General features: G+C 41.7%; 1 protein-coding gene across 2 annotated transcripts in view; it reads left to right on the top strand.

Annotated features, from left to right (window-relative positions):
* LOC125451406 (collagen alpha-3(IX) chain-like) overlaps nucleotides 1-21,210 on the top strand; it is a 113,954-nt gene that overhangs the window by 77,246 nt on the left and 15,498 nt on the right. For both annotated transcript variants that reach the window (XM_048528451.1, XM_048528452.1), the window contains exons 28-35: nucleotides 2,268-2,321; nucleotides 3,422-3,475; nucleotides 9,037-9,108; nucleotides 11,742-11,777; nucleotides 15,068-15,112; nucleotides 15,661-15,693; nucleotides 17,222-17,368; nucleotides 19,167-19,221. In XM_048528451.1, the coding sequence (XP_048384408.1) occupies nucleotides 2,268-2,321; nucleotides 3,422-3,475; nucleotides 9,037-9,108; nucleotides 11,742-11,777; nucleotides 15,068-15,112; nucleotides 15,661-15,693; nucleotides 17,222-17,368; nucleotides 19,167-19,221 (496 nt within the window). The remainder of the gene's footprint in view (nucleotides 1-2,267; nucleotides 2,322-3,421; nucleotides 3,476-9,036; nucleotides 9,109-11,741; nucleotides 11,778-15,067; nucleotides 15,113-15,660; nucleotides 15,694-17,221; nucleotides 17,369-19,166; nucleotides 19,222-21,210) is intronic.

Raw genomic sequence — 21,210 nt, forward strand, 5'->3', positions numbered from 1 at the left:
AGGGCAGCAAACACACAAGCAGCTTCAATAGGAGCTGTTGGATAGTGGAAATCCCTATTGTGCCAGTCTAATTCAAAACAGCTAATGCCTCCTGAAGCACCTTTACTGCAACCCTGACTGAGATCAGCTAAAAAGCTAAACTCTTCTATTCTGCATGGCTTAGCTGCTTCCAAACCTAACTGTTAGAGAGCTTTCACCTGATTAACAAATTTATTTCAGCCATTGTCAAATTTAGCCTCTTATCAAATATGGCAATGAAACAGGAAGGTATGGACACCAAGTGATTTTGGTCCTGTATTAACAACGCAAAGCTTATTGAGTTAAAACTTACCTAGGCATACCATCACACTGAATTCAAAACTGGGAAATGATGTGGGCTCGTACCAACAGCCAGATTGTGGGAAAAATCTGCTACCCCCTGCTAGGTCTGACCTTTGTGACTCCAGGCTTTCACCGTGTGACTGGCTGCCAAAACACTCAGGACTTCTCCCAGAAAATAAGCAAGATTGCCTGTGCTTAATTGCACACAGTGTCTGGGGTGGGAAATGCAGGGATAGGATAGGAGGGTGGGTCTGGGTGGGCTGCTTGCCAGAGGGTCAGTGTGGACTCGATGGGCTGAAAGGCTTGCTTCCACATTGTAGGGATTCTGCGTAACATGTCAACAGACGATCTGAAGGACTGCCGTTTTTGTGAAATGGTTCTGAAATTTGAAATCAATAAAAATCTGTAAATCATAGTGCTCATGTAATGTCTGTACTGTCTTTTAGGGAGGGAAATCTGCGTCCTTATCTGGTTTGGCTGAGGTTGTGATTCCAGCTCCACGACAATATGGTCAAGTCTTAACTGTTAGTGGTGGACAATGAATGCTGGCACAGACAGCAATGTCCACATCCTATCAACAAATATTAGAAAGAAAACTGTGATTGATTATGACTGTGAATTAAATCTAAACAGCGTACCTATTAACCCTTGCAGTACATATATGTCCAGGGAGATTTGACACTGTCTGGACGGATTATTTCTATAATAAGATACCATGGTGTACAGCAGGAGGAACACAGCGGGCCAGGCAGCATCAGAGGAGCAGGAAGGCTGACGTTTCGGGTCGGGACCCCATGGTGTAGAGCTGGAGGAACACAGCAGGCCAGGCAGCATCAGAGGAGCAGGAAAGCTGATGTTTTGGGTCGGGACCCTAGAAAGGTCCCGACCCAAAACGTCAGCTTTCCTGCTCCTCTGATGCTGCCCGGTCCGCTGTGTTCCTCCAGCTCTATACCTTGTTATCTCAGACTCCAGCATCGACAGTTCCTACTACCTCTGAGTAAATTATCTCTATATGTTTGCAAGGCGGCTCAAGCATAATTTTAGGTTTGTCAAATGAATCTACTTCTTTAAGTCAAAGTAGGCCTATTGGAAAAGCAAAAACATTGCATTGCACAGAGGTGGGAATGTCCAATAGCGATCCAGTTTGTTCCCCAAAATATTTGAATCCCTTATGAATCCTAGAATCCTGCCATTTGGTATGATGAAATCAAAACATCGGCTCAAATTCTGTTTTGACATTTCAGCTGCATTTCACATTTCACCTAATTTGTACTGAATTTCTACTCAAGCATGTATTGTAGTTTGATACGACTGCATGCATTATAGCCATTGCTATAGATCGCATTATGAATGCCATCATATATTTGTTGTCATCCTGTGGTTTACCAAAGTGTCCATCTCTTATCAGTTCTATTTTTCTCAACATGAATGAATCTAAGTTGAAAAGCAAAACACACAATTCAGGATACAAGCCAAAAGGAAAAGGGGTGAATTAAATCAAGTGCTAGTTTGGTGACACCAATTTTGGGTTTTAAAACCCTTCAGGTGATTAAAATTGAAAATTATGGGAGTCAACTAGACCAGTAAAATACTACTGAAGTAAGTCAGAGACAAGCTGCTCTCCCATTCACTCTACCACTTACATACATAATTTAGGATTGCATTGGATACTCTCCAGTCACCAGGTTTGCTGGAGAACATGCTCCTATTTTCTTGGCTGTATCTTCACCAAAACCTATGAAGTGAAACAGTACTTAAATAATATTGGCACACAGTACACACTTCGCCCTTTATAGGATGCATTGTGCAAAGTTGTCAAGGCTTTTTCAATAGCACTTCTCAAACGCAGCCATTATTAATTTAAATATCTATCTCAGCCCAACTGATAAGGTTGTGAAATGTTTTCTGTTCTCCTGTATATCTGTTTATGGTGTTTGTTTCTTAAGGGTGATCCAGGAACCCCAGGACAAAGGGGACCACAAGGAAACCAAGGCCTTCCTGTAAGTAATGTAACACTGGTATCAGTCTAATGGTTTTTGCTTTTGTTCAACTTGCGCAGTATGTGATGTAAGGCTGTCATTAATCTTACATAACAAGAGGTGATGCTTGAGAAACTGAATTATTTGCGTTCCCTTGAAAGTAAGAGAAATCATGGCCCTGCATGACTCACTTGTTAAGTGTCTAATTGGAACTGAGCTACTAAATCAGATCCCACTGTTAGCCTTGTTTGAAATCAGCTGAGAAAGTACACTTCAACTGTGCTTTTACTAAGGAAGAGAGAAAGGTTTCAGCAAACAAAGTAAGCTGCTATTCACTAGTCCAAGCTGGATAGCTCACATAAAGGTGGACAGGCTAGGGCTTGCCTGTGATATCTATAAAATACAATACTCTTCCAACACTTTCTGAATGCTCTGGAGCATGAACAGCTCTGTAGAACAAAGCATTGAGTTCTCAGTTTCAGGAATGAGATACAAAAATTAACCAGGACGTGACATTATTAGTCTTGCTTTAAATATCATTTTAACTCTCTCTGAAGGCTGAAAATGCCGAACATTGAAATCGACCTAATATAAAGGCGAAGGGAACCTTAAATTAAGACATGGCTCTGCTGACAAGTGGTAAAGAGACTGAGCATATAAATTTCATATAAGAAAACAGATTCCAGATCCCGCAGAAATGGTCAGTGGCATCTTGAATTGCAGCCAACCAATTGATGTTGTCTCTTACTTATTCATGCAGTACACTTGAAAGGATGGCATGTCATGATCCCAGCTCTTAAATCTATCGGTCTTTTGAAGACCTTCATCTCACCTGCTTTGAATGGAAACTTCCAAGACCCATCTGAGTGCTGTGAAAAGCATTTGTTGAGGTACAAATTAGTTGGCAACTTAGCAAAGCTCATTTCAGTCAGAGTAAGTGCTGCCTTGCTGGCCAAAAACAGATGGAGTGCTATGATCAGGCAGTATCATTTCACTTTTTTGTTCATCAGACTCAGCCATTACTTTTCCCCAGATTTATCCAGCTAAGTGCACAATTAGAAGTCGTGTTTGCAAAGCATATGTTATCACTGTGCTGAACATTAATATAATGCTTTTCACAGGGCAGCACTGGAGAACAAGGACCCATTGGACCCCCTGGTTTACCGGGCCCTCTTGTGAGTAAAGCCAGCAAATTGTTTTGAAACGAAGTTGTAAGACTGATCACATTGCTCTTTAGGACCACCAAAGCTATGATTTTATGGCAGATTTATGCTAAGGAATTGGTAGAAGATTGCTTGCCAATTGTCCCTTCTATTTCCACTTCCCTTTTATCTCTGTTCCTTCCTGGATCTCCTGTCAGATATGCTGAAATTTCAAATTTATATCTGTGAGGCACCTTTTAAAAAACAATGTTCTTTTTGTGCTTTGAAGTTTAGAAAAACGGCAAAGAATGATCCTGCAACACTGCCAGGAGAGGGCCCTCAGCCAGCAACGAACCATCTAAATAACTTTTAGTTGAGCGTCACCAAACATTTTGATCATTTAATAGGTAAAGATGAGAGATAACATATTTTTGAAAAGTAGTCATTGTTGTACTGTGGCAAATATGACCACTAGTTTGCACACAAACAGAAGATAATTAACATCATTTTATTAAGCTTGTTTTATGAAATGTGAGCATCACTGGCACGACTGGCTTTGTTACCCATCACTAATTGCCCTTGAGAAGGCGGTGATAAGCCACTATTTTGTATCACTGTCATCCTTGCAGGTACATTATAGTGCAGTAGGGAAAATATTCTGAGATTTTAACCCAGATGCATTCAAGCAACTGGACATCTTATGGCTTGGAAAGTAACTTGGAGGTGATAATTTGCTTTATACATGTTGGTTCGAGTATAAAAATTAGCTGGAAACCCAGGAAGATTCCTGATCTTTTGTTTAAACTGTTCAATAGATCTACTATGATTCAATAGTTGAAATGATTGATTGATATTGATTGACTTATTGTTGTCACATGTACTGAGATACAGCGAAAAGTGTTGTTTTGCATGTTATACAGGCAGATTGTACCATACAAAGTGCATCAGGGTAACACACAGAGTGCAGAATACTGTGTTATAGCCGCAGAGAAGGTACAGAGAGACAGAGACAGAGATCAGAATGAGAGGTCCATTCAAAAGTTTGATAACAGCAGGGAAGAAGTTGTTCTTGAATCTGTTTGTATGTGTATTCAAACATTTATATCTTCTGCCAGACGGAAAAGTGTGGAAGAGAGGATAACTAGGGTGGGATTATGTTGTTTGCTTTCCTGAGGCAGTGGGACATATAGATGGAGTCAATGGATGAAAGGCTGGTTTGTGTGATGGTTTGGGCTGTGTTCACAACTCTGTAGTTTCTCGTGGTCTTGGAAAGAGCAGTTGCCAGAAGCTTTCTACAGTACACCTGTAAAAATTGGTAAGAGTCCTTGTGGACGTGCCAATTTCCTCTCCTCCTGAGGAAGTACAGGCATTGTTGTGTTTTCTTTATTGCCATGTTGACGTGGATGGACCTGGACAGGTTGTTGGTGATCATTACTCCTGGAACCTTGATGCTCTCAACTGTCTCCACCTCAGCTCCATTGATACAGACAGGGACATGCCCTTCATTTCGTTTCCTGAAGGCAATGATCAGCTTCTTCATTTTGCCGATGTTGATGGAGAGGTTGTTGTCTTTACACCATGCCACCAAGCACTCAGCCTCATCGTTGTCTGAGAACTGATTTACAATGGGTGGTGTCGTCAGCAAACTTATTTTGGAATTTAGGCAACCTGTTGTGAATGTATAAGGAGTCTAGTAGGGGGGTAAGTATATGGCCTTGCAGGGCATCGGTGTTGAGGATTGTGGTGGAGGGTGTTGTCACCCATACCTACTGATTGCAGTGTATGGATCGGAAATTCGAGGATCTAATTACAGAAGAGGGGAGCCAGACTTTGGTCTCGGAGTTTAGGGATGAGTTTGAGATTATGGTGTTGAAGGTAGAGCTGTCATCAATAAGCAGGAGCCTGACGTAGGTATCCTTGTTATCTAGATGTTCCGGGGATGAGTGTGAGGCCAGGGAGATGGCAGCTGCTATGGACCTTTTGCACTGGTAGGTGAATTGCAAAGGGTCAAAGCAATTTGGTAGGCTCGCGTTAGCTTGATCCTTGACCGACCTATTGAAGCACTTTACAGTTATGGAGGTCAGAGGCACCAGGCAGTACTCATTGAGGCACGTTGCGTGATTTTACTTTGCTGACGGGATGGTGGTGGTCTTCCTGAAGCAAGTCAGGGTTTCAGATCATAGGAGGAAGAGGTTAAAGATATCTGTGAATATTCCTGCCCTGCTGGTCCACACAGGACCTGAGTACACAGCTGGGGACTCTATCTGCCTCATTCGCTTTCCACGGGTTCACTCTCAAGAAGGCTGATCTGATGTCTGCGGCAGTGACCGTGGGTACAAGTGCAGTGGAGGCTGCTGGGAGAAGTGACATCAATTCGCTGCGTGGAGCTTGTCGGGTAGGGATGTACTGTTTCCTAGAATTTTATTTGATTTGTTTGTAATCCATTATGTTGCGTAAGCCTTGCCACAAATGGTGGTTGTGTGTATGGTTAGTTTGGGTCATAGTTGGGTACTGCCTCTTGGCATCTCTGTTGGCTGTACGAAGGTTATACCTGGATTTCCTGTACATGCCAGGGTTGCCTGACAGACAGGCCTCAGACCTGGTCTTCAGAAGGGAGTGGATCTCCCAGTTCATCCATGGTTTCCGGTTGGGGAACATTTGGATTAATTTCTTTGTCAAACAGTCTTCTATACACTTAACGGTAGTGGCATATTTGTTTAGGGTGGCTGCTAAGCTCTCTAATATGACCAGTACACCGACTGCCAGCCCCATGGAAGCTCTTCGGTTATCTCAATCCAACACTGTACTGCTTTCTGTACTGGGTCCTCATGCTTCAATTTCTACTTGTAATCTGGGAGGATAAACATAGCATTGTGATCTGATTTTCCAAAATGTGAACGGGGTGATAGAACAGTAGGCATCTTTGATGGTGTTTAGCAATGGTCAAGGATGTTTGGACCTGTCCAGTGGGACAGGACATGCGTTGGATGGTATTTTGGTAGCACATTCTGTGGTTGGCCTAGTTCAGGTTGTGGCTGTAGTGAACAAGGCCTCGGGGTATTCTGTCTCAAGACATTTTGTGGTGTTGTATACTTTGTCAAGTGCACGCTTCACTTTTACGTGGTGTGAGATACAGACCGCTGTCAGGATAGTGGAGATGAACTCATATGGCAGGTATCAGAGACAGCACTTTAAGATACTTTAGGTCCAGGGAGCAGTAACTCACTAGGGCTGCTATGTCTAAGCATCGAAGGCATTGATTGGGAAGCAGACCCCACTGACCCTTGCCTTGCCTGAGGAAACCAGCAGTCCATTCGGTTAACTGAGAAACGCTCAAGTTGTAAGGGGCAGTCAGGTGCAGCCGGAATGAGCTATGTCTCTGTAAAACAGAGCACACAGCAAACTCTCAAAACCCTTTGGAAGGTCAGTCTAGCTTTTAGTTTATTCATTTTGTTCTCAATGGCTTGGACGTTTGCCAGGAATGTAGTGGGAAGGGGGATTTGTAAACTCCAAGTTTCAGCCTCGTCTGGAGTCAGGTCCATCTCCCACATTTCCAGTGGCTGCTCCTAGTAAATCCCAGGTGTCGGTGTGGGAAGTCTCCTGCTCCAGAAAGTAAATGTGTGCTCCTGATTGGGTCCTGGGCACCACTCATGGTCTTGACCTTTCCAGGGAGACTTTCAGTCAGCTTGTTTGGGCCCCTTCGATATTGGGTCACTGTTGGGTCAGACTTGTTCCTGAGCTGTTCTGACCTTGGCTCCAGGTTCCCATGAGTTGGGAAGGTCAGGCATGTAGGAGACTGGAGGCCCCTGGGCTTGCGGACCTACTGAGGGCAAGGTAAGTGGGTGCATCCCGTGGGGTCTTGTATACCAGACTTGTTCATATGCATTCCGGGAGTTTTGCAGTCAGTCTGGTTAGGACTCCATGATGTCGGGTCACCGTATGGTCAGGTCCTGTTCCTGCACTGGACGTGCTTCCATTCCAGATTTCCATGAGGAGGTGGGACTTGCGGGAATCCCGTAAGCCCTGAATTTCTCTGGGCTTGCAATTCTAGCATTGGTTATTGAGCCTTTTCAGTCGCAGAATCTTTAAAGCTGGAAGTAAATTTAAGACACAGCACTTGTAACTCCAGTAGACTTACAATTGAGATTTTGAAGAGCAGAACAATTGTAAGGCATGTAAGAAGAGGATCTGTTGTAGATAGCTCCCAAAATGTCACCACACTCAGGCACCATCTTGAATACAGCTGATGTCGCAGACAGGACCTCAGTTTAAATTGGTATCTTCCAATAGTTCAGGACTTCCTCAGTTTAGCACTGAAGTGGCACCCTAGATTGGGTGCTCATGCCTCTGGAGTAGGACTCAAATTCATGGCGCTGTGACTCTCAGGTAGAAATGCTGCTACTGAGATGAGTGGAATATCAAGCTGAATTTGACCCAATCCTCGTACAAACAGCCAGAGACATACACAGCTCATAAATTGAGATAGTGGTACAATGGTAATGTCACTGAACTAGTGCTGTAGCCAGGGCCGAAACTCTAGGGCTATGAGTTCAAACCCCGCTAAAGCTGCAGGAATTTAAACATAACTCCAAACTCACTTGGTTCTCTGGTGCTATTGTCATCTAGTGTGGCCTCAATGTTGCTCTGAAATGACCCTGCAACCGACTCAGTTCAAGGAGAATTAGGAATAGGCAACAAATGCAGGCCTTGCCAGTGACACCAACATCCCAAACATAACGAATAAGGTACGAGATTCCAAAATTAATTCCATGTTCCCACACCAATTTCAATTTCTAGCACATCCATCCTTTGCTGGGAGCAACACACACCATATGGACCCATACTGATCTTCATAACTCCTGTGACTCAGCTGGAACAATCCATTGGGTGTTTCATTGTTTAGTTAATCATCTCAGGCATGACTTGAAAGAGGAGAAAACTAAAACTTTTCACAGTAGAGCCAAGAGCAAACAGAATTCTCCTGTCTATCAGTTTAATATACAAATGCCGCCTCCCCGCCCCATCCTCGCACTGAACAAAAGTAAAGGATGAATCATTACACTTGAGTCTCAATTTTTTTGCCTTTGATTTCCTGAGGACTCCTCGGCAAGTGGGAAATTGCACCCTGTGCACAGCCACATGAAAGCAGTGAGCCTACCATCATCATTTTAAAGTTTTAGTGTTGCAGAACCACACTGAACATAAGCCATGATACTGCCAGAACTGATCTCACATCCTAGACAATGACTCCATAGAGATTTCAACCCTTCATCTGCATTAGTTCAGTGCCGTAAAACGTGACAATGCAGCAGGCCACTTGACCCAACAACTTGCAACCACGATTACCAGGGATGAAAAGAAAGTATGCTACCCATTGTGCCTCCAGGCAATGTATAGCAGCATAGAGACAGAAATAGATCATTCAACCTCCTGCCTTAAAGATCTTACATTTCAAATGGTGTGCACCTGTAAGGAATGTGGATAGGTACTTTGACCTTGTCTCTAATACACATTCTGTGCAACTGCAGTTTCTACTTGAATTAGCCACAGATGTCCATTCATTTTTCCAACTAATTGATATTTTAAATCAATAGGGGTCAAAGGGTGACAGTGGTCGCCCAGGACTCCAGGGTCCTCTCGGTTTTCCTGGAGGAAGAGGAGACAAGGTAAGTTAGTAATAAAAAGTGGAAGAATAAACGGTACAATTTTATGTATCATATGTATTGTAAAGGATTAGCTTTGGGTTTTTCACCAATGTTAGGGCAGATAAAATGAAATAGACTGTATTTGGTCAAAAAGAAGTACACATCGATTTTATTGTTAATCTCGTTCATGTTTTAGTTCAATTAAATGAATGGAAAGAGACAGAATATACAAGTTGTGACATAATGGTGATTCAAGGTGTAGAGCTGGATGAACGCAGTAGGCCAGGCAGCATGAGAGGAGCAGGAAAGCTGACATTTCGGGTCTGGACCCTTTGTCAGTAAAAGAGTCCAAAGAAGGGTCCAGATCCGAAATGTCAGCTGTCCTGCTCCTCTCATGCTGCCTGGCCTGCTGCGTTCATCCAGCTGTTCACCTTGTTATCTCAGACTCCAGCATTGGCAGTTCCTACAAACTCCGAGTGATATAATGGTGCATGTTTGTAAAACTTTAATGGGTCGAAGTTAACACAATGTCTGCAATTTGAACTCCACATTATAGAGGATATTAAAATAATGTAGCACAGACTGATCATTGTGATCCTGATATGAGGAAATACAAACATGGAGAGCAACAAAAAAGTGGGAAAAAGGAGTGATTAGACAGTGATGTTTAAAACTAGGAGTGGACGGGGCATAGCCAAAAATAAAAGTTGTTTCATGTTTCAATGTTTCAGTGTGGATCTGGAACAAAAGGAGATAAAGGTATCAAATTAAATTTGAGATTTAAGCCTGGGAACATTTGAAACCTTTTGAATTCTGGAAGGAACTATTAGGGTTAGTAAATGGAGCAGAGGCCAAATCAGCATTTATAAGGATGATAAATCCTGCTCTGCATCCTCAGACCACTCTTCTTGCAAAGGGTATGCACGTACATACAGAGGAAAAGCTGAACATATCTGTGAGTTGAAATTAGTATGGATAAATAATTTGCAGAAAGGATGTTAGTGAATTGAAAGATCTGGAACTAGGAATTAGTAAGGGTGAACTGCTCTCAATACAACCCCTTTAATTTCAAATGACAACCATTTGCTTACCTTTCACCCACTAAAAATACTGACAAACACTTCTCATGGATGCCAGCCTTGAAGTGGAAGTTGTAAAATGGTGGTTGGTTTGACCTGATGTCTGTGTGCACCAGTCCAGTTTTGGAATACATCTCGGCTATTTCTCAGATGAAACTGCACTCGGATTGCTGGTACGGATGTTGGATTTAACTCCCTCTGTACACTTAGGTTTTCCGCCTGGTCTGAAAGCAGTGCAGCATTTGGTACGTTTCATTATTGATTGAAACACATTCAACTTTAAAATGCTTTGAAGTGCAGCAGAAATGAATGCTGTCTGGGTGAACATTTTGCTCATTGCCCATCCCTTCACTGAAGGACATGATGCTGTTTTTAACAGGGCAAGTACGGTATAATCTGCTGCTTACCTAATGGTGAAGTAGGAATTGTTCGCTGAGGTGGAGTTTACTTTAGATCAATGTGAGGTGGTGCATTTTGGCGAGGCAAACCAGGACAGGACTTATACAGTCAATGGTGGGGCTTTGGGGAGTGTTGCCGAACAAACAAACCGAGGGGTGCAGGTGCATAGTTCCTTGAAAGTGGAGTGACAGGTAGACAGGACGAAGAAGAAAGCTTTTGGCACACTTGCCTTTGTTGATCGGAACATTGAGTCTTGGAGTTGCTGCTATACAGGACACCTTTAGAATACTGTATCCATTTCTGGTAGCCCTTCTATAAGAATGATGTTGTTAAACTTGAGAGGGCGCAGGAAATATTTACAATGATGTTGTCAGGGCTAGAGGGTTTGAGCTACGGGAGAGGCTGATTAGGCTGGGGCTATTTTCCCTGGAGTGTCAGAGGCTGAGGGGTGACCTTGTGGAGGTTTATGAAATCATGAGAGGCATAGGTAGGGCGAATAGCCAAGGTCTTTTCTCTGGGCTGGAGGAGTCCAAAACTAGAAGGCATAGGTTTAAGGTGAGGGGGAAAAGATTTAAAAGAGACCTGAGGCTTAACTTTTTCAAGCAAAGGGTGATGTGTGTAATGAATGAGGTGTCAAGGGAAGTGGTACAATTGTAACATATGAAAAGCATCTGGCTAGGCATATGAATGGGGTTTAGAAGGATAAGGACCAAAAGCTGGCAAATGAAACAAGGTCAGATTGGAATGACTGGTCAGTGTGGACAAGTGGACCAAAGGGTCTGTTTCTGTGCTGTATAACTCAATGACTCTGTGGACAGATCATCTCACTGAGGCAATGGAAAGACATTAGTGTATGGGCTGATGCAAGTGTCTATAATGAAGACGTTTGAGAATGTCAGTGCCATGCAAAATGAAAGTCAAAACTGAACAGAAAATACTCGCACAGGCAAAGGCTATCTGAAAGTTAGTGTGTTAGCTCTGAAAACCATTACATAGATCAGGTGGTGTACATCAGAAAGGCACCTCCACAGAAGCAGACTGCTCTTCTTTTTCTGAAGAAGTAATCCCCAGAACATCACATCAAGGCCTCGCTTGTTCCAATATTGATTGTTTTAATCCCAGAAAATGGATGGATTATGCAGACGCTGTCAACCAACGTTTGTTTTGACTTTTCAGGGTTCAACTGGTGTTCCTGGTCTCAAAGGAAATCCGGTAAAACAACACTGCATATATCTTTTCTATAGATGCTGAACATTCAGAAAGCCAGCCAACAGAAATTGAATGAAATTACAATGTGTAGAGCCGGATGAACACATCAGACAAAGCAGCATCTTAGGAGCACAAAAGCTGACGTTTCGGGCCTAGACCCTTCTTCAGAAATGGAGGAGGGGAAGTGGGTTCTGAAATAAATAGGGAGAGAGAGGGAGGAGGATCGAAGATGGATAGAGGAGAAGATAGGTGGAGAGGAGGCAGACAAGTCAAAGAGGCGGGGATGGAGCCAGCAAAGGTGAGTGTAGGTGGGGAGTTGGGGGGGGGATAGGTCAGTCCGGGGAGGACGGACAGCTCAAGGGGCCGGGATGAGGCTAGTAAGTAGGAAATGTGGTTGTGGCTTGAGGTGGGAGGATGGGATAGGTGGGAGGAAGGACAGGTTAGGGAGGTGGGGACAAGCTGGGATGATTTTGGGATGTGGTAGGGGGAGGGGAGATTTTGAAGCTTGTGAAATCCACATTGATACCATTGGGCTGCAGGGTTCCCAAGCGGAATATGAGTTGCTGTTCCTGCAACCTTCGGGTGGCATCATTGTGGCACTGCAGGAGGCCCAGGATGGACATGTCATCTGAGGAATGGGAGGGGGAGTTGAAATGGTTCGCGACTGGGAGGTGCAGCTGTTTATTGCGAACTGAGCGTAGATGTTCTGCAAAGCAGTCCCCAAGCCTCCGTTTGGTTTCCCCGAGGTAGAGGAGGCCAAAACGGGAACAGCGGATGCAGTATACCACATTAGCAGATGTGCAGGTGAACATCTGCTTGATGTGGAAAGTCTTCTTGGGGCCTGGGATGGGGGTTGGGGGGAGGCGTGGGGCCGAAATGTCAGCTTTCCTGCTTCTAAGATGCTGCTTGGCCTGCTGTGTTCATCCAGCTCTACACCTTGTTAACTTGGATTCTCCAGTGTCTGCAGTTCCTATTATCCCTAGAAATTGACTAAAGTTTTTCAGTTATTTTTGTTTAATTCACAATCTTATTGATTTTAAAGAAAATGTAGGAAAACAATATTTCCACTGGCTAGAAAACCTGGAACTAGAGAACAATCTAAAAATTAGTAATAGACTTCCAGGAGTTAAATTTGGGAACAGGTCTATACGGGAGGTATGGTAAACTTTTGGAACTTCTCTTCCTCAAACAACAATTGATGCTAGAATGATTAATAACATTTTTATTAAAATTGATACACGATTGTCATCTGAGGGTATTTAAGGATGTATGGCAAATACAGGTATACGAAACAAATCAGCAATTATATTATTTAATCAGAAACATAAATTGCTTGAGAAGCTCAGAAGGCCTGGCAGAATCTGTGGAGAGAAATCAGAGTCAAGGCTTCAGGTTGAGTGACCCTTCCTTCAAACCCTGATGAAATGCTGAGGAAGTGTCACTCAAATTGAAGTGCTAACTCTGATTTCTTTCCACAGATGCTGCCAGACTTGCTGAACATTCCGAGCAATTTATGTTATTGTTTCTGGTTACAGCATCTGCAGTTCTTTCAGTTTTTGTGATGTTATTTAATGCAGAAGAGACTAAATGGTCACTACACCTTCTCCTGTTTCCATATTCGACCATAAACCATAATAGAGCAGAAATAGACCATTCAGCCCATCAAATTTGTTTTCCAATTCACTAAGATCCTGGCTGACATGTTAATTCTCAGATCCATTTTCCTGCCTGATCCCTATAACCCTTGATTTCCGTACTGATTACAGCCTTAACAGCCCACTGGAGTAAAAAATTCCACAGATTCACAACTTTCTTAGAAAATAGAATCATAGGATCCATATAGTGTTGAAGCAGGTCCATCAGTCTACTGAATCCAATCTGACCCTCTGAACAGTATTTCACCCAGATCCACCCTACCCCTGTAACCCTGCATTGCCTATGACTAATCCACCTGGTCTGCACATCCCTGAACACTATGGGTGATTTTGCATGGCCAATCCACATAACCTGCACATCTTTGGACTGTGGGAGGAAACCCATGCAGACATGGGGAGAAAGTGCAGACTCCACATAGACAGTTACCCAAGTGTGGAATCTAACCCAGGTACTCGGTGCTTTTGAGCCACCATGCCACCCCAATAATTTCTCCACATCTCTGTCATGAGTGGCCATCCCTTTACATGAGACTATCCTGTCTGGGCCTACACTTTCCCATTCAAAGTACTGTCTAATCTGGATACCTGAGAGAAAAAAAAAACAGAAAATGGTGGCAAAACTCAGCAGATCAGGCAGCAGCTGTGGAGAAAAAGAAGTGAAATGTTTCAAAACAAACATGTCATCTTCAGAACCCAGCCTGAAGTAGTGAGAATGCACTGTTCACTGGTTAAACAGGGAAAGGGTGGGACTTTAGCCCTTCCTGCGCTAGGGACCTTTTTGACCTATCAAATAGACTGGTTGCTGGAGCAGCCCTGGCAGTGCCCAAAGAAACCCAGTAGTGGGCGAGAAAGTGAGGAGATGTTTTCTGGAGACAGGTAAATCCTGCCTTTTTTTTGAGTGGGGATTGGTTGGGCATCCTTGGCTGATCAGTGGCGATGGAGTTAGGCTTTCCTCGTTTTGAGGAGTGGGATGTCCTTCTCATTAGTTTCAACATGGACTCAAAGCATGGATTGCCCAATCAATCATGTCAGCTCATGCCAATCATATTGTGGTGTGAGCAGAATAACACCCCAATCATTTGGCTTAGTAACAAGCTCAGTTGACAGTTCATCATGTTACAAATGGTGGATGGACCGCTGATTTTCATATTTTGTGGGACACCTTGGGGGTTGTACCAGATGTTGGTGAGCTGGGCACCTGAAACAAATATGATCTTAAAATCCACTCCACTGTCACAATTAATTTCTTACCAATCATTATTATGTAAACTATCTATGCACCGAGATAATGGCCTGAATCAGACTTCAGTTGTAAATATTAAAATGATGATTGATATTCGAAGATAATCTTCAAATGTACCAAAAAAACCCGAAGATGTGCATATGCTGGAAATCATAAGCAAAAACAGAAAAAGCTGGAGAAACTCAGCAGCTTCTGTGGAGAGAAATCAGGATCCATGTCTTGGGACCAGTCCCCTCTTCAGAACTCTCTGCAGATGCTGCCAGACATGATGATTTTCTCCAGCAATTTACTTTCAAATATGCCAATGCTTGTCACCTGTGACTGCCACCGCACCACGGCTCTGGCACATTCATGCACTGCCTGACTGAATTTTTTTTAAATTTTACTTTTAAAAGGGAAAACCAGGTCTGAATGGCGAACGTGGAGAAAAAGGGGAGCAAGTGAGTCTTGATGCAAATCCAGGTTCTGCCCTGAGACATTGTCAGTGTTTCATAACTCTTGCTCCACCCAGTTGCTGTGAGCGGTTACTGCACAGTGTAACTCCCGATCCGAACTCCTCAAGCTGAAAATTTTGAAACAAGTCATGACAAGGGCATTTTAGCCACCATTAAATGGTTGAGAAATAATTAGTTCTCGCTGATTGCCCACTCTTAAATATTGATCTACAACAGGCATGGCATTTATTCCCTGTATGTCTATAATATTTTGTGGGATTGTGGAAATTTCCATTTTCCCACTTAAGGACGCGAATGCATGTATAGTTGTACAGAGATGAATGTGTCAATCTCATGAGGTTGGCAATGAAGGTTGCATGGAATTTCTGAACTTGTTTCAATCCTGCCAATTGGGCAGTAAGCTGGACAAGGGTTGATCAACCCTGCAATGCAGCAGCCTTTTACAGCAGGAGGTGAATATTTTCCCTTAGGTTTTTTTATTTGTAAGCATTGCTCTTTTTTTTTAAAGAACATTACATATTTGTCTTTTAAAGGGCATTCCTGGTGTTCAAGGCAAGAAAGGAGAGGTATGAACTAAGTCTAAGTCCTACATAACTAAGCTGCTGTAAAATACATCCTTGATTCTACCGAACAAGGACAAATGTATTGTTAAAAAAAACCTCACTCTCAGTAATGGTGACTAAGAACTGAATGGATACATTAGTTTATTTCGGGAAGCAAATCTTCCATCCTTACCCAGTCTGGCCTACATGAGATTCTCGATCCACAACCAAGTTACTGACTCTTTGAAATGGCCAAGTGAAATACTCAGCAACTAGTAACAGACAACAAGCCTTATGAGTCACATCCATATCCCACAATAGATTGAAATCAGTTGTTCAAGGGATTTCTTTTTAACATTGATTCTATTTATTTAAAAATTTCTAACAACAATGTTATTAAAGTAAAATATGATGGAATCTGTCCCATTCCAACTACTTCTCCATTTTTCTGGAGAAAGGGAAAGGTTAGATTTCAGAAGCTTGTAGTAGAAAGCTGGCATCTGGGGAAGACCAGTTCCTCAATGAGTTTGCTAGAGCAGGAGGTGTTGTGCTCAATCCTAATGTCAATATAATGGGGATGGAAGGCAAATATTCAGTTTTGGAACAATCACAAAAGTTCAAATTGAAATGAGTCATAAAAATCAAAACAGCATCACTTTGTAAATAATAGCCTGGATTTTCTGAGAGCCAGGCAGCTGTTCCAGGTGAGGATATACCTGGGGCCCCTGCAGAATCCCCATTGTAGCAGTCTCAAAAGGAATTGCTCAGAAACAAAACAATTTCACTGGAGAATAATCCTTCAACTGGAACCCTCCAAAAGTTTTCATTTAAATTGTAGAATTGAAATACTTCCAGTGAAATTAGTAATAGTTACTCAGAATATGTTAGACTATTAAATACAGAGTCTAATGTCTGAGTAACTATTCAAGACCCCATGCTTGTCCCTCACACCCTCTACTACACCTCCACCAGACGACTTACAGTCTCCAAACCCTTGTCCAACTTTTGCTTTGTTCTTTTCATTAATAGTTATCTTCCAGATTTTACTTATGATGAATGGTCTACTGCAATACATTTACCCACCTTTTCCACTCATTGCTGCAAAGCGAACTCTTACTATTTCAACCATCTTTCAGACAAATCATGGGTTGAATATCCAGATAGCATTTTGTTAAAGAAGAAAGCTGGATAAAGGAATGATGACCACATAAAAATTATCCTTATGAAGGCTTCCTGCCCAAGAACACAAGACTTATTTTTATAAAAAACTATTCAGATATTTTAACAGTTTCTGAATCATGAACATTCTCCATGTTAAGTCCAAACATGTATCTATAAAATGAAACCAGAATAAGTGACCAATATTAGCAGTCAAGAAGGCAAGGTTACGCATCAATCCAGAATGAAATTTAAGATCTACCTGTACTATTATCAAATGTATAATTAACTGATTAAAAATTCAGTTAGGAAATTGATTGTGTTTTGTTTGCTTAAATTAGAATGTGCACTTTTGGCCAGCGTCAAGCCTTTTGATTATTTTTAACCTTCACAGCCTGGAACACCCGGTGAAACTGGTCCACTTGGGCCTCAAGGGCCTAGTGGTCGTCCTGGATTTCAGGGACCTTCAGGTGCAGTTGGTGCTCGAGGATTAGAAGGAGAACGAGGGGCTCCCGGGCTTCCTGGGTCTCCAGGTAAAGATGTAAGTACCTGAGGGAGGACTTGCTATGTACAGTATGGGGGAGAAATGAAAATTCTGAGCTAAAGCTACTGAGCCCACTGCTCCTAGACCTCTGTTTGTCTTGCGCTGAGCTCACTGTTTCCTTTATTGCAAGGGGTCTTTATGATAATTTGAGAATAGAGCCAATGATCACCATCTGAAAGGCCCTATGCAGTGAATGTCTGGTTTGCCAGCAATTTTCAAATCTGAATGTGAAATGAATATTTTACAAACTAATAGACTGAGACAAGACCTGTGTATCATCACTGCAAGGGAAAGCATTATCTGAAAAGATGGATTGCTTCATCAATAAGCTGTTCATTTCTCAGAGTATGTTTACCTCGAGAATATAAAAGAGCATTTTTTAAATTACTGCGACGTAGACATCCCCATAATGCCAGCATTTATTGTCCTTCCCTAGCTGCCTTCAGAAGGTAATGCAGTTAAGTAGGGAGCTCCAGGGTTTTGAACCAGTGAGGTTGAGGGAGCACAAAGTATTTCCAAGGCAGGTTGGTGTTCTGACTTAGAGGGGAAATTGCAGGTCACGCTATTCCCGTGTCTGCTGCACTTACCCTTCTTGGCTAAAGATGATGTAGGTTTGAAAGTTTCTATGAAGGAACCTTGATAAGTTGCTGCAATGTACCTCATAGATCTTGTATACACTGTTTCCACTCTGCACTGAAGGTGAAAGGAGTGAATTTTTCTCAGGTTTTTCGTTGATGGTTTTTTTATTTGTTTACTATTCTACAAATACATTAGTTACAAATGTAAGCAGACACACCCATTTCATGAATTGTAGAGATGTTTGCTTCGTGGCAGGTTAAGGTTATGTGAGGAGAATGATTTTGGAGAATTTTTTGAGATACCTTTATGACTCTTGATATTCAAATGTATTCCTTTCACTTTGAATCAAGGTGACCAAGTTATTAGTTTTTATGCCCACTTTTTATGTAACTGTTGTCCTTTTATTGACTAAAGTTTTTGGCCTTGACTATAAATGACATGTTTTATTGGCACTACACAAAGCTGAAGGCAATTTGAGACTTTTGGCGGGTTTCCTTCTTCCAGCCTGGACAATAAACTCTTGGAGTGGAATTTAATACCTCTACCCGAGAACGGGAAAGCTCAAAGGTGATATAATTGTCCACTTTCAAGGCCTCAGTTTGCTGAGGGCATGCAGGGAGTGTTGGGGGAATAGTGTTCGGATGCGAGGACAGTCCCTTGTTCAAAGGCACAGTCTCACCGAGACAGCTGGCATCAAAACTCCGATGCCCTTTCTGTTAACATTTGCTCCCTCTCTACTGTGACCACTACCCATCTCTTATATACCTGTGTGTTCTAGGTCCCTCAGTAATCCTCAACCTCTTCCCTGATTACATTCATACCGACTGCCACCCACTTTCACTGACAAAGATTAGATTGACAGCTCTGGGGAAGGAGGTTTTCCTGAAAGGTACTTAATTTGGTGGGTTTTCCCAAAGGCAGCAACATAAGGCTATTTCCAGCTCTGTCCTCTTGTTAAGTGGGACCCCCATCAGCTCTATTAATTAGCATTCTTCCAGTGCATCAGTGCTTTTTGTGTATGCTTGCTGGAGGGAGAAGTATGCATTAGAATTCATGTGATTTTCCATGATTGGAGCTTTTGAGTGAATGCAATTATTTCTGCCAAGATATACTTTTAAAATTCACTCCAACACTGCAATGTTGTAACTCTAATGAAAAAAAAAAGAATTCTGAGTTTTTATATGTCTTTGCTGCTAAATAGAATCTTTATCTGCAGGGCAAAGATGCAAGTGACCATCGAATCAGAGAGGTGTGCATGAGCATGATTCAAGGTAAGGAAGTGCTGTCTTCTGTTATTTTGATAGTTGAAGGCTGAACTTTCAGCCTGCTGCTCTTTCAGTCTGTGCCAAATGCTTTTGAAAATGCATATGTTAAGTTCATTCCACTCACAACTGAAAAAAAACCTGGAAAACCCTCATATAGTTCTGTATGCTGCCCTCATCCTAGTCTTAGGAGCCACCAATCCCACCAGTGTGACTGCTTCTCAGTTTCTACAGACAGTAGCCATTCCCTTCGGTGTTGTCACTGAGATCCCACACCCTGCATCTCCAATAAGACCTCAACATCTTCACCAGCACAGCATTTTTCTGATTGGTTCAAAATGTGGAACCAGCATTTTTGATTAACAATCATCACCCATTCTCGATTGATGCAGAATATACACACAATTTTTAAACAATAGATTAACTTTTCACATTTATACTGCATGATGGAATGAAGACTGAAAAGAATGATTTTGGAAGAGTCGCTGATGTAATCAGCAATGATAGTGTTGACAATCATGTGGTACACTTGTGAAGCAAATGTGTGATTTCAATATATTTTAATCTCAATTATTTGAAGTTCTGGATTTTGAACCAGTGACAAGTGGATGTTATACGTGCGAGAAGAGATCTAGTGATTAACTTGCAAATATTTATGGAGCAACTATGACTTCTGTTTGAAAATTACGTGAGAGTTCTTGGAGATTAATAAGTTTGGCAGAGTTTTAGAAGCAAACAGATTAAACAGTGATATATATTAGGCTTTAGTTAAAAGTTTCTGGAATTGTTAATTCTTGTGTTGGGAAACCATCTATGACTTGAAGAAAATCTTGTTGAGTTGTGAAATTTGCAGAAGTTTGGCAAAAGCTGGATGTGTAAAACAGTTGTTCCTGAAGAAAGGAGATAGTTTAGAACAGTTAGGCAACAGATTACCTTTGTGCAAGGTATTTACTTTAAAACTGAAGAGCAGCGTGTTGTTTAAAACCTTAAAGGGGTTACTAGAAGTTGGAAAACTCTAAGCCCAGTTGCATGAAGATTCTACGAAGAAGGTATCAAGTTCTCAAGATACAGAATTAAAGCCATATTTAAATTAAGCTACGATAGAGAAGGAATTCACTCTGGGATGAACAGTCTACAGGGGTGCTATTGGGATTCATGGGATTGTGTTTCAAAATCTTCGAATTTGGGTTAAATGAGAATTTTTTTTTCTTTTGTTTTGTGTGTAAACCTTTTTTTTGTTAAAACCAAATCCACTACATTTTATGCTCGTGTTTCACTGAAAGACTACTTTGTTTAAAAATAAACAACATGATCTATGTAGCCAGATTTTCAGTCTGGGATAAGATTTATCCAATGATAACGTCAGATGGGACCATAACACATACAAATGTACAAGTGACAAATACCTGTGTTGTCATTGAGCAGGTCAAATTAGAGCTCTAGTCTTAACAAAGAAAAAAAAACATGCATTGCTCTCCTCTTGAATTGTTCAGCCAGGATTACACCTGCATCACATTTCCTTTACAACCGTAATGAAATATAGTTAATGCATCAATCTCACAAGATGTGCCAAAACTTGCTGTTAAACATGTTAATGGCTATTATGCATATAATATGTGAGACTAACCCAATATGTTCCCTTGTGATTTTTCCTCGTTGCAGTTTCATCATTGAGAAAATGCTACATTGTATAATCATCCACACCGGCAGCTATGCACAGAACAAATTTTAATACAACAGTTATACTAGATTATGCACAAAGGATTTGTTACTTGTAAAAGGAAATCACAAAATAACGTATCAGACATACAACATTGCAATAATTCTCCACATCTCAATAACTAGTCCAAATTGAAAAGCTATTTTTAATGTATTTTTTAAAAATTGCCATTTACTTTCTATACTTTGACTTTGTGTAAAAAAAACTTAATTTAAAATATTTGTAAGTCATTTCTAATGTGTTACTCAAACCAACAGCAATTTCATCTAATATGCTAA

The sequence above is a fragment of the Stegostoma tigrinum genome, chromosome 5 (assembly GCF_030684315.1).
Source record: "Stegostoma tigrinum isolate sSteTig4 chromosome 5, sSteTig4.hap1, whole genome shotgun sequence".
NCBI lineage: Eukaryota > Metazoa > Chordata > Chondrichthyes > Orectolobiformes > Stegostomatidae > Stegostoma > Stegostoma tigrinum.